This window comes from Myripristis murdjan, chromosome 6 (genome assembly GCF_902150065.1).
Source record: "Myripristis murdjan chromosome 6, fMyrMur1.1, whole genome shotgun sequence".
Taxonomy (NCBI): domain Eukaryota; kingdom Metazoa; phylum Chordata; class Actinopteri; order Holocentriformes; family Holocentridae; genus Myripristis; species Myripristis murdjan.
The window spans coordinates 10,794,378-10,806,852 of NC_043985.1; the positions used below are offsets into that span (position 1 = coordinate 10,794,378).

At 41.5% G+C, this 12,475-nt stretch overlaps 1 protein-coding gene across 2 annotated transcripts in view; it reads left to right on the top strand.

The window, feature by feature from the left end:
* Positions 1-12,475, top strand: part of cpne2 (copine II) — a 113,884-nt gene that overhangs the window by 1,761 nt on the left and 99,648 nt on the right. Inside the window, exon 2 of one of the 2 annotated variants that reach the window (XM_030052995.1) lies at positions 2,337-2,537. In XM_030052995.1, the coding sequence (XP_029908855.1) occupies positions 2,361-2,537 (177 nt within the window). In that variant the 5' untranslated portion in view covers positions 2,337-2,360. Of the gene's footprint in view, positions 1-2,336; positions 2,538-12,475 lie in introns of those variants that run through there. The other variant, XM_030052996.1, reaches the window with a different exon arrangement.

The following is a 12,475-nucleotide window of genomic DNA, read 5'->3' on the forward strand; positions in this document are numbered from 1 at the left end:
AACAGGAACACTGAAGGGAGTGGCAGGTGGAATAAAAAATAAAAGTTATTGTATGGGCAGTTGAATAAATAAATGAACAACAGAATGAATGAGTCCAATAACAATGGGTGAATTAAAAAGGAGAAGACAGTGAGTTGTCCATGCTCTGATCAGCTAAAATAAGGCTGTCAGCATCTATGAATGACTGCGTAAATGAATGAAAAAGCTTGTGATATTTTCAATACATCACCCCCACTGTCGTGGCGTCACATGAGCAGAAAGGGAGGGGCACGCTGGTTATGACACATTAGTATCTTAGCAACAGACAGTATTCTTCCAGCTCCTAGAGACAAAATCACCTTTATGGACACATGGTGCTGTGTTTATTTGTTTTTACTACAGGCTCTGGGAAAAGTGTTTTCTTATAAGGCATGTTTTCTGTGTTCAGTTTTGCTTAGTCCACATTTAGCACATGTAGCTCTCTCTCTCTCTCTCTCTCTCTCTCTCTCTCTCTCTCTGTCTGTCTGTGTGTGTGTGTGTGTGTGTGTGTGTGTGTGTGTGTGTGCATGTGTACATGCATGCATGTGTGTGTTTTTGGGAGAGGAAAAACAGTGTGACTGAGTTAAACTGTGAATATGCAGTGTTTAATAGTACTGGATATCCTTTTTTTATCCAGGGTTTCCAGAGGGTAGCTGTAACCTTCGCCAGGCTTGCCCTATGCAAGTGTGTGTGTGTGTGTGTGTGTGTGTAAAACATAGAGCTAGGGAGAGAGAGAGAACACTTCCAAACAAGCACTCAAACAGTCAAACAGAATATTCCTTTTGGCTTTAAAACACTTAAAGCCACTTTGCTGTGTTTGATTGTTTTCCCCTTAAAATTTCAGTGAAATATTGAAACACAATGTCATTATTTTATGGATGCAGCTTTACATCCAATAGAAAGTCTCTGGATGTCCTATGCATCATTTTATACACATTTCCATAGAATTCAGTAGGACATATTTGGCATCTATGGAAAGCTGGGGATTCTCTGGCAAGTTCTGTGGCTTTGAGCAAAGCTTGGCCACCCACGGGAATGGCACAGTTAAGGACGTTAGCTAATTACTCATCTTTGTAGCTTTTTCCTGCATATATTGTCATGCACCTATCTGTCATCTGCAGGAAAGAAAAGCATGTACACCTTGAAATTCCCAAGATGCAGTTGTACGGTGATGCTATCTAATCTGATCACATTTGTACAGTACTACAGAAACAATGATTTCTTAAGGAAAACATATGAATTCTACTTGGAAAGAAATATAGGCACCCGCTTTGTTGCTAATCTCTGATTCTCCCTCTACAGTAATGTGTCCTGCAATTTATGAAATTGTACGCTATCGGTGTCAGACACTTTGTCTTGAAAATGCCACATTGTTACATAAACCCTCAACTAGAATGTACATGTAACACTGGTGATAAGTAATGCACTGCTGAACCATAAGCCAAGTCCATGGTATAGTCCATTGTCCACTGTTAAAATCTGCTATTTGAAGCCATGAAGGTCAGCTGTCCATGGTGCCAATCGTTGCTGAAATTGAGGTTGATGCAGAAAATTACTGGTTTAGATGTTCAGTCACCTACACAACCCTAACACTTACACTTATCTCCCCGTTGTATAGGTGAGAGTAAATCAGCAAATCAGAGTGCATTTTCTTTACACATTTTCTTTATTCATTGACTCATTTGGCTATTTTCTTTGCCTTTATTTGTAGACAGTGATTTATCCAGATTTCTTTCTATTGTTGAACAGATGGTGGGTAATGCTGCCTTAGAGAGCTACTAACTCACCTAAAATAATTTCATTTGTATGTCTTTCATTGGAGACTTTGTGTCCCATAGTCTCAGTGCGGTTTCAGCTTGCCAAAAATCAAATTCTGTGGGGCAGAAACATTTGATCTTTTCGATTCTTTTCAATTTAGCATGAAAATGGACAGATTTAAACATCTCGAATGCTGGAACAAATATTGGTCATTGGCAGCCTCAGTCCAAAAATAAATCATATTACACAAGCCCTAGGAGATGCATCAGACCCTGTAGATGTGTCTGCAAACCCTGTGAAGAGCATCTCATTTGAATTGCTCTTGCTTTATTGTTTTTAGTGTGTCACACTCGTTCTTTGCCTCAGGGGAGTTTTGCCCCTGTGTTCAGCCCAGCCTCCAGCATTTTGTATGTAGTGCATTGTTTAATTATACTGCTCTCTTCAGTTTCAGTAAGATTCCAGAGGGCAGCTGTGGGTTGGTGTGTGGGTGGGTATGAGACTACACTTTATAGCGCTTACTTCTCTTAAAGTGATTTTTTTGTTTGTTTTTTTCCCATCAGGGTCTTTCACTGTGACTTCAGACCATGGCCTACACTCTAGGCTCGACCCCTGAGGGCCAGACTCCAAATGTCGGACCCCAGCACTGCATCACACGCGTGGAGCTATCCGTCACTGCGGCCAACCTGCTGGACAGAGACGTCGCCTCCAAGTCTGACCCCTTCTGTGTTCTCTTCCATGAAGTGGACGGAAACTGGGTGGAGGTAAGGACAGGACACGCTCCAAACTTTTAGACTGTGGGAATGATGGAAAATGTGAGCAAGTGTTGAGGAAGTGCTTCCATTGTCTTTTCAAACAACATAAGCAAAACTGAGGTGTTTTTTGGTGGTGGATTGTTTTTCTATTGTACAGACATACTACAACAAACATAATAAGCCAGAACCAAAGCCATGATGCCATGACCATCTGGCATGTGCCCTGGCTTGCTGAACCCTCTGGGATGTCGCAAGATGTGTGAATGTCAGTCAAATACCAGTCCCACAAACCACAAGCAATATTCAGTGATACTGAAGCGTTCTCTATCTTCTCAGTGTGCACCTTGTGACCTAAATGACTGTTAATGTGAAGGAGCAAACAGGGAAAAATAAAATATAGACAAAAAATGGAAAAAGCAAAATGGGTTGACCCTGTGTCAGAAAGGCAAATCCTTCTCCTGACTCTGGATGTGAAAATGCTGTTTTGATGATGAAGATCATCATCTGTCACTTGGAGATTGTAATGATTGTAATAATGACATGTAATGATTAACAAGTCCAGAATCTGTGCAAAATTTTCCTTTAGGTTGTAGCTTTTTCACTTCCCTCTTATTTCTGCTTCATTTATTGATTGGTGGTATTTATTATGTGAATTTATAGCTGCAGCTACTTTGACAAATGCAGCACTGAAAAAATGTGAAAAATAAGAATATATATCACGGGTATTCAATTAAAATTCAAAGAGGCCCAGTTACTAAAATTTCCTCCCAGCAAAGGTCTAAATCTTATAATGTTGTAAACTTGTATGGCACTTGAATGGAAAACAACTGCAGTTGTCTTTACTACATTTCAAGTAACAGAAAACAGAGATTCATTTCTTCTGAATAAAATAAATAAAAAGTGCAAACACATCTCTGAGCAGCCTGTACTTAAAGGCCCCATGCTGTACAGTTTTCCAGGGGTTTATTTTAACTGTTGATATCACAGCACCTCTCTCTTGCCTTTCTCCCAGAGCTCTGGCAGCGCGGTTCACAAAACTATCACGAAAAAGCAACAAAAATTGCATTTTTTATTTATTTCAAGTAATGTAAAAACATTCAGAATCTTTTGAATAAAATATCTACTATCTACTTTTCTCCTTTTGGAGCAAGCCATTTTCTTGTCTCATCTCCTCTCTTCCGCTATTCTCTGGTGCTGAAAGGTAAACAATTGATTTGATTGGCTTGGCTATTGATGATACTCCTGTCGTATTAGCTAGATTAGCTGTGCATGCAGTCTGTTACCAGTTTATTGGTAATTTATTAATATTAGAATTGTCACAGGTCTGGACAGAACCGTCACTGGGTCTGTGCCCGCGGTCCGCCACTTGGTGATGCCCAATATATATACAGTGCATTTATTTACTTTTGCAGCTTGATGTATACAGTGCATCTGTAAAGTATTCAGACCTCCTTCACTTTTTTCACTTCTGTAATGTTGTAGCCTGATGCTACAATCGTTTAAATTCATTTTTTTCTCTCATTAATCTACACACAATACCCTATAATGACAAAATGAAAACAGAATTTTAGTATTTTTTGCAATTTTTTTAAAAAGGAAAAACTGAAATATCACATTGACTTAAGTATGTAAGTGCGCATAACAAAAGTGAAAAAAGTGAAGGGAGTCTGAATACTTTCTGAATGCACTGTAGCCTATATATCAAGCTGCAAAAGTAAATAAATCATTTTTTATTTCCTTAAAGACCCCATGCTGTACACTTTTCCAGGGTTCTATTTAAACTGTTGATATCCCTGCAAGATGTATTTGTGGTTTTGAATACCTGTGTTCCGCTAAATATAGGCCTAGTTTCACAGCTTCTCTCTCTTGCCTTTCTCCCGGAGCTCTGGCAGCACGGTTTGTTTAGCCAATCAGAAGAGAGAATCAGCAATTCTCCACTGATTGGCTGACTGTTTTCTGAGTGACATATGGTCAGGCCAATCACAAGCAAGTAACTGAAACCTATGTTGCTCAGTGGAGCTCAATGGTGCTCACCGGTAAACGGGAATTATCATCGTATATAGATCTATATTATGTATGATTGTCATGGCTACCACTGAGCGTGATGTTATAGACCCGTTTACAGCCTACGTCATCGAAAAGCTGCGCGCGCAGTTTGGTAACAGAAGTAGGCCTACTACTATTTTGCCCTGGCCGGACAAGTTAACAGCGTTAAATAATACCATCAACAGCATCAAAATGTCAGGTTGTTGTGTGTACGGCTGTCAAAATCGGTATTGTAAAGGTGGACTCGAGTTCTATAGGACAACTTCCGGATCGCGACCATTTCAAAGCAACCGAAGGCGGCTGTGGCTTCAAGCTATCATGTAGCTTTGTGTAGACTGGACTGAGGACACGATCAAAAATGTTCGCATCTGCGGTGCCCATTTTACAGTATATCAGGTAAGGTTATGTGTCAACTCTGTGATTTCACTAGAAAGCCTGGTTTGCATAAACACCAATAATAGTCCAGTCATTTTATGAAAAAACCTAGGACAAATTGCAAGAGAAAAAAACTCAACCGATTTTGGTTCCTCAGTATGTCCAGAGTGAGGGAGAAAAAGTCCCAAGAAATCCCATCGGTGGAAAGTTTTGAAAATCTCCTATTTATCACCACATATTACCAAAAAACACTGTTTTAACACACGGGAAAGGGGTTCCAAATTTTACTTTCAGATATCACTATAAAAATTCACAAGTTGATTACACACACAAAGACAAGAAAAAAAGTCAATTACAAGTTCTTTGAATTATTCTGTTTACACATGCATATCACACATTATCTGATTTGATATGCGCTAATAAGGAATATAAGGAATAAATGCCAGAAGAGACATTTAAACAGTGTTAAAAACAGTGTTTTTTGGTAATATGTGGTGATAAATAGGTGATTTTCAAAACTTTCCACCAATAGGATTTCTTGGGACTTTTTTCCCCTCACTCAGAACAAACTGAGGATACAAAATCAGTTGAGTTTGTTTCTCTTGCAATTTGTCCTAGGTTGACCCCAATTTTGGCCTAAAATTACTGGACTATAAGTATCTTTTAATGTTATGACCAGGCCTGCAATTAATACTTGCTCTCAGCCAAATTTTGTAAATGACTAACATGTTTATAACTTCTAAATTAATAAATATTTTAGCATGTATCAAACCTAAGCGCAATCAGGTTTTAGGTGCAAATGAAAAATACTGGCTTCTGAAATTATGACCAAATTGCCACTATGTAAATCATACATGTTTGAGCCCGACTCAGATCCCGGACCACAGACAGCAGGAGACACCAAACCACCTCAAATCCGTTTATTACAGGATGTTACCGTCTTGATGACACAGAGAGAAAAAATCACATATTGGTTGCGGAGTTGACGTTGGTCCAGACAGTGTGGGGACAGCAGTGTCCATTTCTTCGCGAAACCGGCATTGTACTGTGTCGGGTTGATAAAACAGTTGGCGCTGAACAGACGAGCAAATTTGGACTATAATCCTGTGGGACCCGGGAAAAATTTACATCAGCCACTGGTCAGTAACTTGTGTTTCTTTTGGAAGACTGTGCAATGAAACATGAGTCTCCTTGCATCCGTCTGTGTTGCAGCAACGTTTCTTCGGCATGTCGCTAACTTGTTAGCTTGTTGCCTGGGGAGCGGAGGCGGGCTGGCTAGCTTCTTCCGCCTCTTTATGACATCATAAAGAGGCGGAAGTGCAATCCACTCGTTTTACAGGGAGAGTTTTGAAGAACGGGCTGTGTGCACTTCTCCGTTTATCACAGGTTTAATGCATGGGACAGTATTTATGTGGCCCCAAGACCTCCCCTATCACACAAAAACAACAAAAACTGCATTTTTTCCAAGTGGCTCGTCCAGTCAAATGCACAAGTAAAATTATGGACCCTGGATCAGAGGTGGCTGGCGTTTATGGAATATGTCTACCATGAAGCCTTTTGGGAGCAAAACTTTCCTCATTGGGGGTTGAGGGCAGCACAAGGAACTTGATACAAAAATTATGCATTATTGGTGAGGCATTCCTTCAGTAATCTTGATCACAATATTTAGCAAAGAAAGGGGATTATCTTTTTCAGCACAGCATTTTGTGCCTCTTAAATTTTAAACCACATTTCCCATAATTACATGTTGCTTCTTGTCCCTGTTCCCCGTCCTCTGTGTTGCTTTGCATTCATTTCTTTTGATGAGCAAGCAGAAAGCACTGATACTGAAAATATTTCTTGAGTTGTGGAAATGGAATACCATTCTATATTACCTCCAAAATAAAACGTGTTTTAGTGGGTGTGTGTGTGGGTGTGTGTGTGCTAAAAAAACAATCCACCAGTTTTTTCCATGAAACCTTCTGGCATAAAATGTAAAAATGCAGCTGATTCATAATTTCTAGAGTCTTTCAATGCGACAAATCGACTCAGTGCCGCTGCTTTTGTTAGGTGCTGCAGGTGTGTCTTCATTCTGCCAACTTGCATGTGATGTGTTTTCATGTTGATTACATCTCCAGTATATCTTTATCACAAGTGTTCGATAATCACATCTCTGGGGGTCATTGCAAAAAATATGTTTATCTGTCTGTCTATGTATGTATGTATGTGTCTATCTACTCACACACACACACACACACACACACACACACATCTATATATATCTATATCTATCTATATATCTATATCTATATCTATCTATCAATCTATCTATCTATCTATCTATCTAGATTGATTGATAGATAGATAGATAGATAGATAGATAGATAGATAGATATAGATATATAGATTGTTATAAATATAGATATATAGATATATAGATATATAGATATGCATATATATAAAATGTCCCTCTCACCCTCATGGGGTGGTACGAGCTTCTGTGGTATGGCCAATTGGGATTTGGGTACCTCTACTCCATACTGGGTACAGATGTTCCTGTATACTATCCCAGCCACTTGGTTGTGCCTCTCCATGTACGCTGATCCAGCTAGCATCTTACACCCTGCTACTATGTGCCTCTTAGAGGCATCTTCACACAGCCCACACCTTGGGTCTGATCTACTCTGGTAGACGCTGGGCTCGATGGCTCTTGTGCATAAGGCCTGTTCTTGTGCTGCCATGATTAGTGCCTCTGTGCTGTCTGTCAGTCCAGCGTTTTTCAGCCACTGGTAGGTTTTCTTGATATCAGCCACTTCTTCAACTTCTTCAAGCCATGTAGGGGCTTGTCCCTCCATGTTGTCTGCTCCTCTTCCTCTGCACTCTCATCAGGGTTCTGCTGCCCAAGGTATTCACTTAGCAGCTCATCCTTTGGGGCCATTTTCTTGATGTACTCCTGGATTTTCGATGTTTCATCCTGGACCGTGGCCCTGACACTCACTAGTCCTCGGCCTCCCTCTTTTTGCTTAGTGTACAGTCTAGGGGGCTGGACTTGGGGTGAAACCCTCCATGCATGGTGAGGAGCTTTCTTGTCTTAATATCTGTGGCTTCTATCTCCTTTGGCCAGTTTATGATCCTGGCGAGGTATCTGATGACTGGCAGTGCATACATGTTCCAATCTGAATGACCTCCCCATGCAGTTGATGTAGATCCTGGTGGTGTAGATCAGTGAGTCAATTTCTCGCTCATTCCTGGCATACAGCTTAATGTCATGTAGAGCAGGTGGCTGATTTTTGCCCAACATCAGAATTGGTATTCGTAGCCACTGTTTGTGATGATCTGACAAACCTATGGAGAACAGCAGTGACAAACAACGGTGATGCCGCACAGCGTCACCACTGCTGTACAGTGCATCTCCTTGGTATATGCCACACATGATGTTGACTTGGGCATTCGGCTTTGAGTTGGCCTCTAAGGTTGTCTTTCACTTTCCCATCAAGTTCTGAATGAAGGCCCTTAGGTTCCTGTTGATCTTATACAATTCCAGACATTCCAGTATCCATGTGTGTGGCATCGAGTTGTAGGCTTTCTTGTAGTCAATCCAGGCAGCACACAGGTTGGTCCGTCTGTTCTTACAGTCTCGGGTGACTGCTCTGTCGACCAGTACCTGGTGCTTGGCTCCTCTGGTGTTACTGCCGATTCCATTCGGAGCCCCACTCATTTATTGAGCCACATGCCTACTCATCTTAGCTGTGATGATGTTTGATTGGAATCTCCATGTTGTGCAGAGGAAGGTTATCGGCTGGACGTTGGATGGGATTGGTCCTCTCTGGGGGTCCTTCAGGATTAGGACTGCCCTGGGTTAACCACTCTGGGTGGGTCCCATCTCTCAGCAGCTGGTTCATCTCTCCTGCTAGGCATTGATGGAGTGCGGTTAACTTCTTCAGCCAGTATGTGTGGATCATATCGGGCCCCGGTGCTGTCCAGCTCTTCATCTTTGACACTCTTTCTTGGATGTCTGCCATTGAAATGGTTACTGGTTCTTGTTCTGGGAGGTTGGTGTGGTCAGTTCTCAGGTCCACTAGCCATTGGCCATTGGTGTTGTGTGATGCCTCTCTTTCCCATATGTTCTTCCAGTATTTTTCCATCTCAGCTCTTGGTGGGTCTGACTGGTTGTTATTTCCCTGCCACTGAGAGTACGCCTTGGCTGGTTCAGTGGAGAACATCTTGTGTATTCTCCTGGCCTCTACCTCCATGGTGTATCTCTTCAGCCGGGTGGCTAGAGCTGTTAGTCTCTGTTTGACAGTTTCGAGTGCCTCAAGTATGGAGAGCTTGTTGTATTTCCTAGGTGCCCCTTTGTTCACCATGTTTCCTTTCTGCAGCTCTGTTAGCTGGCTAACTTCTCTCCATGGTGCCCTTACTTTGGCCTCTAATCATCTCATCCGTGGAGGGTACTGTTTGTTATATTCCGTTCCCATCTTGTACCCAAGCATCTCAAGGATTACTGTTGCTGTACTGTGTATCAGCTTATTGGTGTCAGTGATGGTGCCCATAGGGATTGTCTTTAGTGGCACATTCACATCTACTAGCAGATCTTCTGAAGGCACTTGACAACTCAGCTTCGGTATTCGTCTGGGGCTCCAGGTTTTCAATTGGGTCACGATTTTCTTTTTCAGGTCAGCAGCTCTTGTATTGAGGCTGTTTGTATCTGTTGGGGCCTGGTACCCAATCTAAGATTGTGGGGGTGATGATGACATCCCCCTGCTGACCTGTCATCCTGCCTGTGATAGTAATTTTTGGTTGCGAATGTTGGAATCTGTATATAGTTCTGAGCCCCGAGTGCCACCACGGTGACCATGTTAGCCTTCACCTTCCACATCCATTCTAGCTTCTCTTTCAGCCCTTGGTACTTCTCAACCTTTTCGTGTTCTTTCTTTCTGATGTTGGTGTCGGCTGGTATCGCCACATCTAGATACCAGCTGACAACGTGCTACATGCAGCACCTTTACAGTTTTTTTTCTGATTGCTTAGGCACTATCTTTCAAACTCTACACAGTAACCACAAAACCTTTCCACCAAACCAACAAAATACAGCGCAACATAAGCAATTATTGCAGAACTCTTCAAACTCTTCTAAAAACATTTATTTTTGTGTCAATACAATACTCACACACTATCATTTGAAGCACACGAAGCAAGGCAGCATTTTGAAATAAAGTTTTGTCATACATGTAGTGAACACACATACACACACACACTTACACAGATTTTTTTTTCAAAATGCATTACTATAACTGTCCTCAAACAACAAAATCACAGTTGAAGGAAAAAAAGATCAAAAGGGACAAAATCTGACCTTCTTGTTGAGTGTGGCCATAAGATTTCATCTTAGTTCTTCACCTGCTTGTCCTCCTCTTCCTCCCCCCTCATCTTTGCATTCACCTGTCTTCCTCTCTGTCCAACATTGGCCTCCATTATTGTCTAAACCAGGTGTTTTGTGGCTCAAGCTCTGACTTGTAAGTGAGTTCATTATTTATGTAAAAGTGTTTTCACAATTCTAAATGTGGAAAGGCAGTTGACAAAATAGTCTGATAAATAGGTGATCAGTGACCAGTGTTTACTGTCTTTCCAAAGTGTGTTATTAAATTGCAAACAGAGTGTAAAGCAGTTGCATTGGCTACAAGTGTGAATAGTTTCAAGAATTGTGCTTCAAGAATCACTGTTAGTGTTTAAACTTTCAGAAAAAATGTAAGACTTGGTGTACTAACGTATAGGAGCTCAGATTGTCTGATTGTTGTTTGGATCACTTTCTAAAACAATGTCTGGCTCAATGCTGATTCCACGAACAATACACGTGCACATGATGTGTTTATTTTGTTTGTTTAGTAGAAAAGACAAAGATGAGCATGAAGTTGAAGAGGCTCAAGAGCAAGATGGTAATGAAGTTCTGGAAAGCTGTGCTGTGTGTGGGGGCTGCTGCCTCAAGGCTTTTTCTGTAGCTAACAGCTGGTCAACAGGGCAAGCTGGCCTTTGTGTGTGTGTGTGTGTGTGTGTGTGTGTGTGTGTGTGTGTGTGTGTTTGTGTGTGTGTGTGTGTGTGTGTGTGTGTGTGTGTGTGTGTGTGTGTGTGTGTGTAGGCGAGCGCCTCAGGTTGTAGCTAGTTGTCGGTCAGCAGGGCATGCGGCTCCGACGTGAAATTACCAGCCGTTACCATAGCAACGGGGATGGAAACAAAAGCCCAGTGCTCCCGAAGCGAGGGAAAGATGGAGGAGGCGAAATGAGGCTTGTACCTTTTCTCAAACATTTTTCCACATCATGCTGTATCTCTCTCACATTCCTGCTCTCTCACTGCTGGTGTTCCCCTCTCATTATCTTGTTTTCTCTTTCGTTCTTTTTAATAATTGATTGTTTCTTTTCCTTTTTGTTCAGTCACTTCTTCTCTCTCTCTCTCTCTCTCTCTCTCTCTGTCTTTGTTCTTCCTTTCTTTCTGTTTTCCTTGGCTTCCCCTCATTCTGTTTGTGTCTTGTGAAAAGAAAGAGTGAGAAGCTGCTGGGTCTATGTGGGAAAAGAGGGAGGGGAGAGTGAGGGTCAGGATGGTTACAGAGAGAGAAGGTGTGAGAGAGGAAGAAGGGGGATGAGGGAAGGTGAGAGGAAGAGATGAGAAAAAGCTGGAGGAAAAGTGTTGAAGTGAGGGAAAGAAAGAGGTAGAGGGGAAATTAGGGAGCAAAAGAGAGAAACAGATGGAGAGAGATGTAGGATGGAAAACAAGCAATGAGAAAAAGAATCAGCATTTGAAGTGAAAGCGTTGAATAGGGGACACCAAAATGGGACGGCATGATAACAGCTGACACTGGTGTTAAAAAAGGTTTAAATACAGAAATGTGACTCGAAGCAAGTCAGAACTCGTGCCTCCTCATCACCAAGCTGCCTGGATGCCTATAATGAGGCTTTTCCACCTCTTTTTTTTTTTTAATTAATTTTTTTCAAAACTGGACCCATTCCCAGGCTCAACAGTTGTGGATTAAACACGACACATTTTACACACTGAAAAATATGCGATTTGGCTATTCAAATGAATCAACACCACACACAGACAGATTTCTTCTTATTTATACCAAGATGATAAAATCAGTGCAGCATAAAATTCAATCTTCAGCTTCGCAAATGCAGCCACACATAGATTACGCACAGAGATAGCACATAGGGTTTACACAGGCACATTTCAGGATCACATGTGGATCCTTAACCCCTTTGTGGCACTGAACTCTGCAGGCTCCTCGTCATGACATTTCTGCTTTATTAGACAGGAGTCAGTGGAGAGTGGAAGGAAAGAATAACTTTGTTACCAGCATGATATATGCCTTGTCTGTTTTTAGGTTACATCTTTACTTCATAAAAGGCCAACCCTGAAAATTTGGCACACGCAGCTGATAAAGAAGAAATGTTTCCCTCATCATACACTTCTAATTAAAAATGCCACTACCAGACTCCTTGCTAATTCTAACAAAAGAGTACATGTGCTGCCAATTTTAGCTTCATTGCACTGGCTAC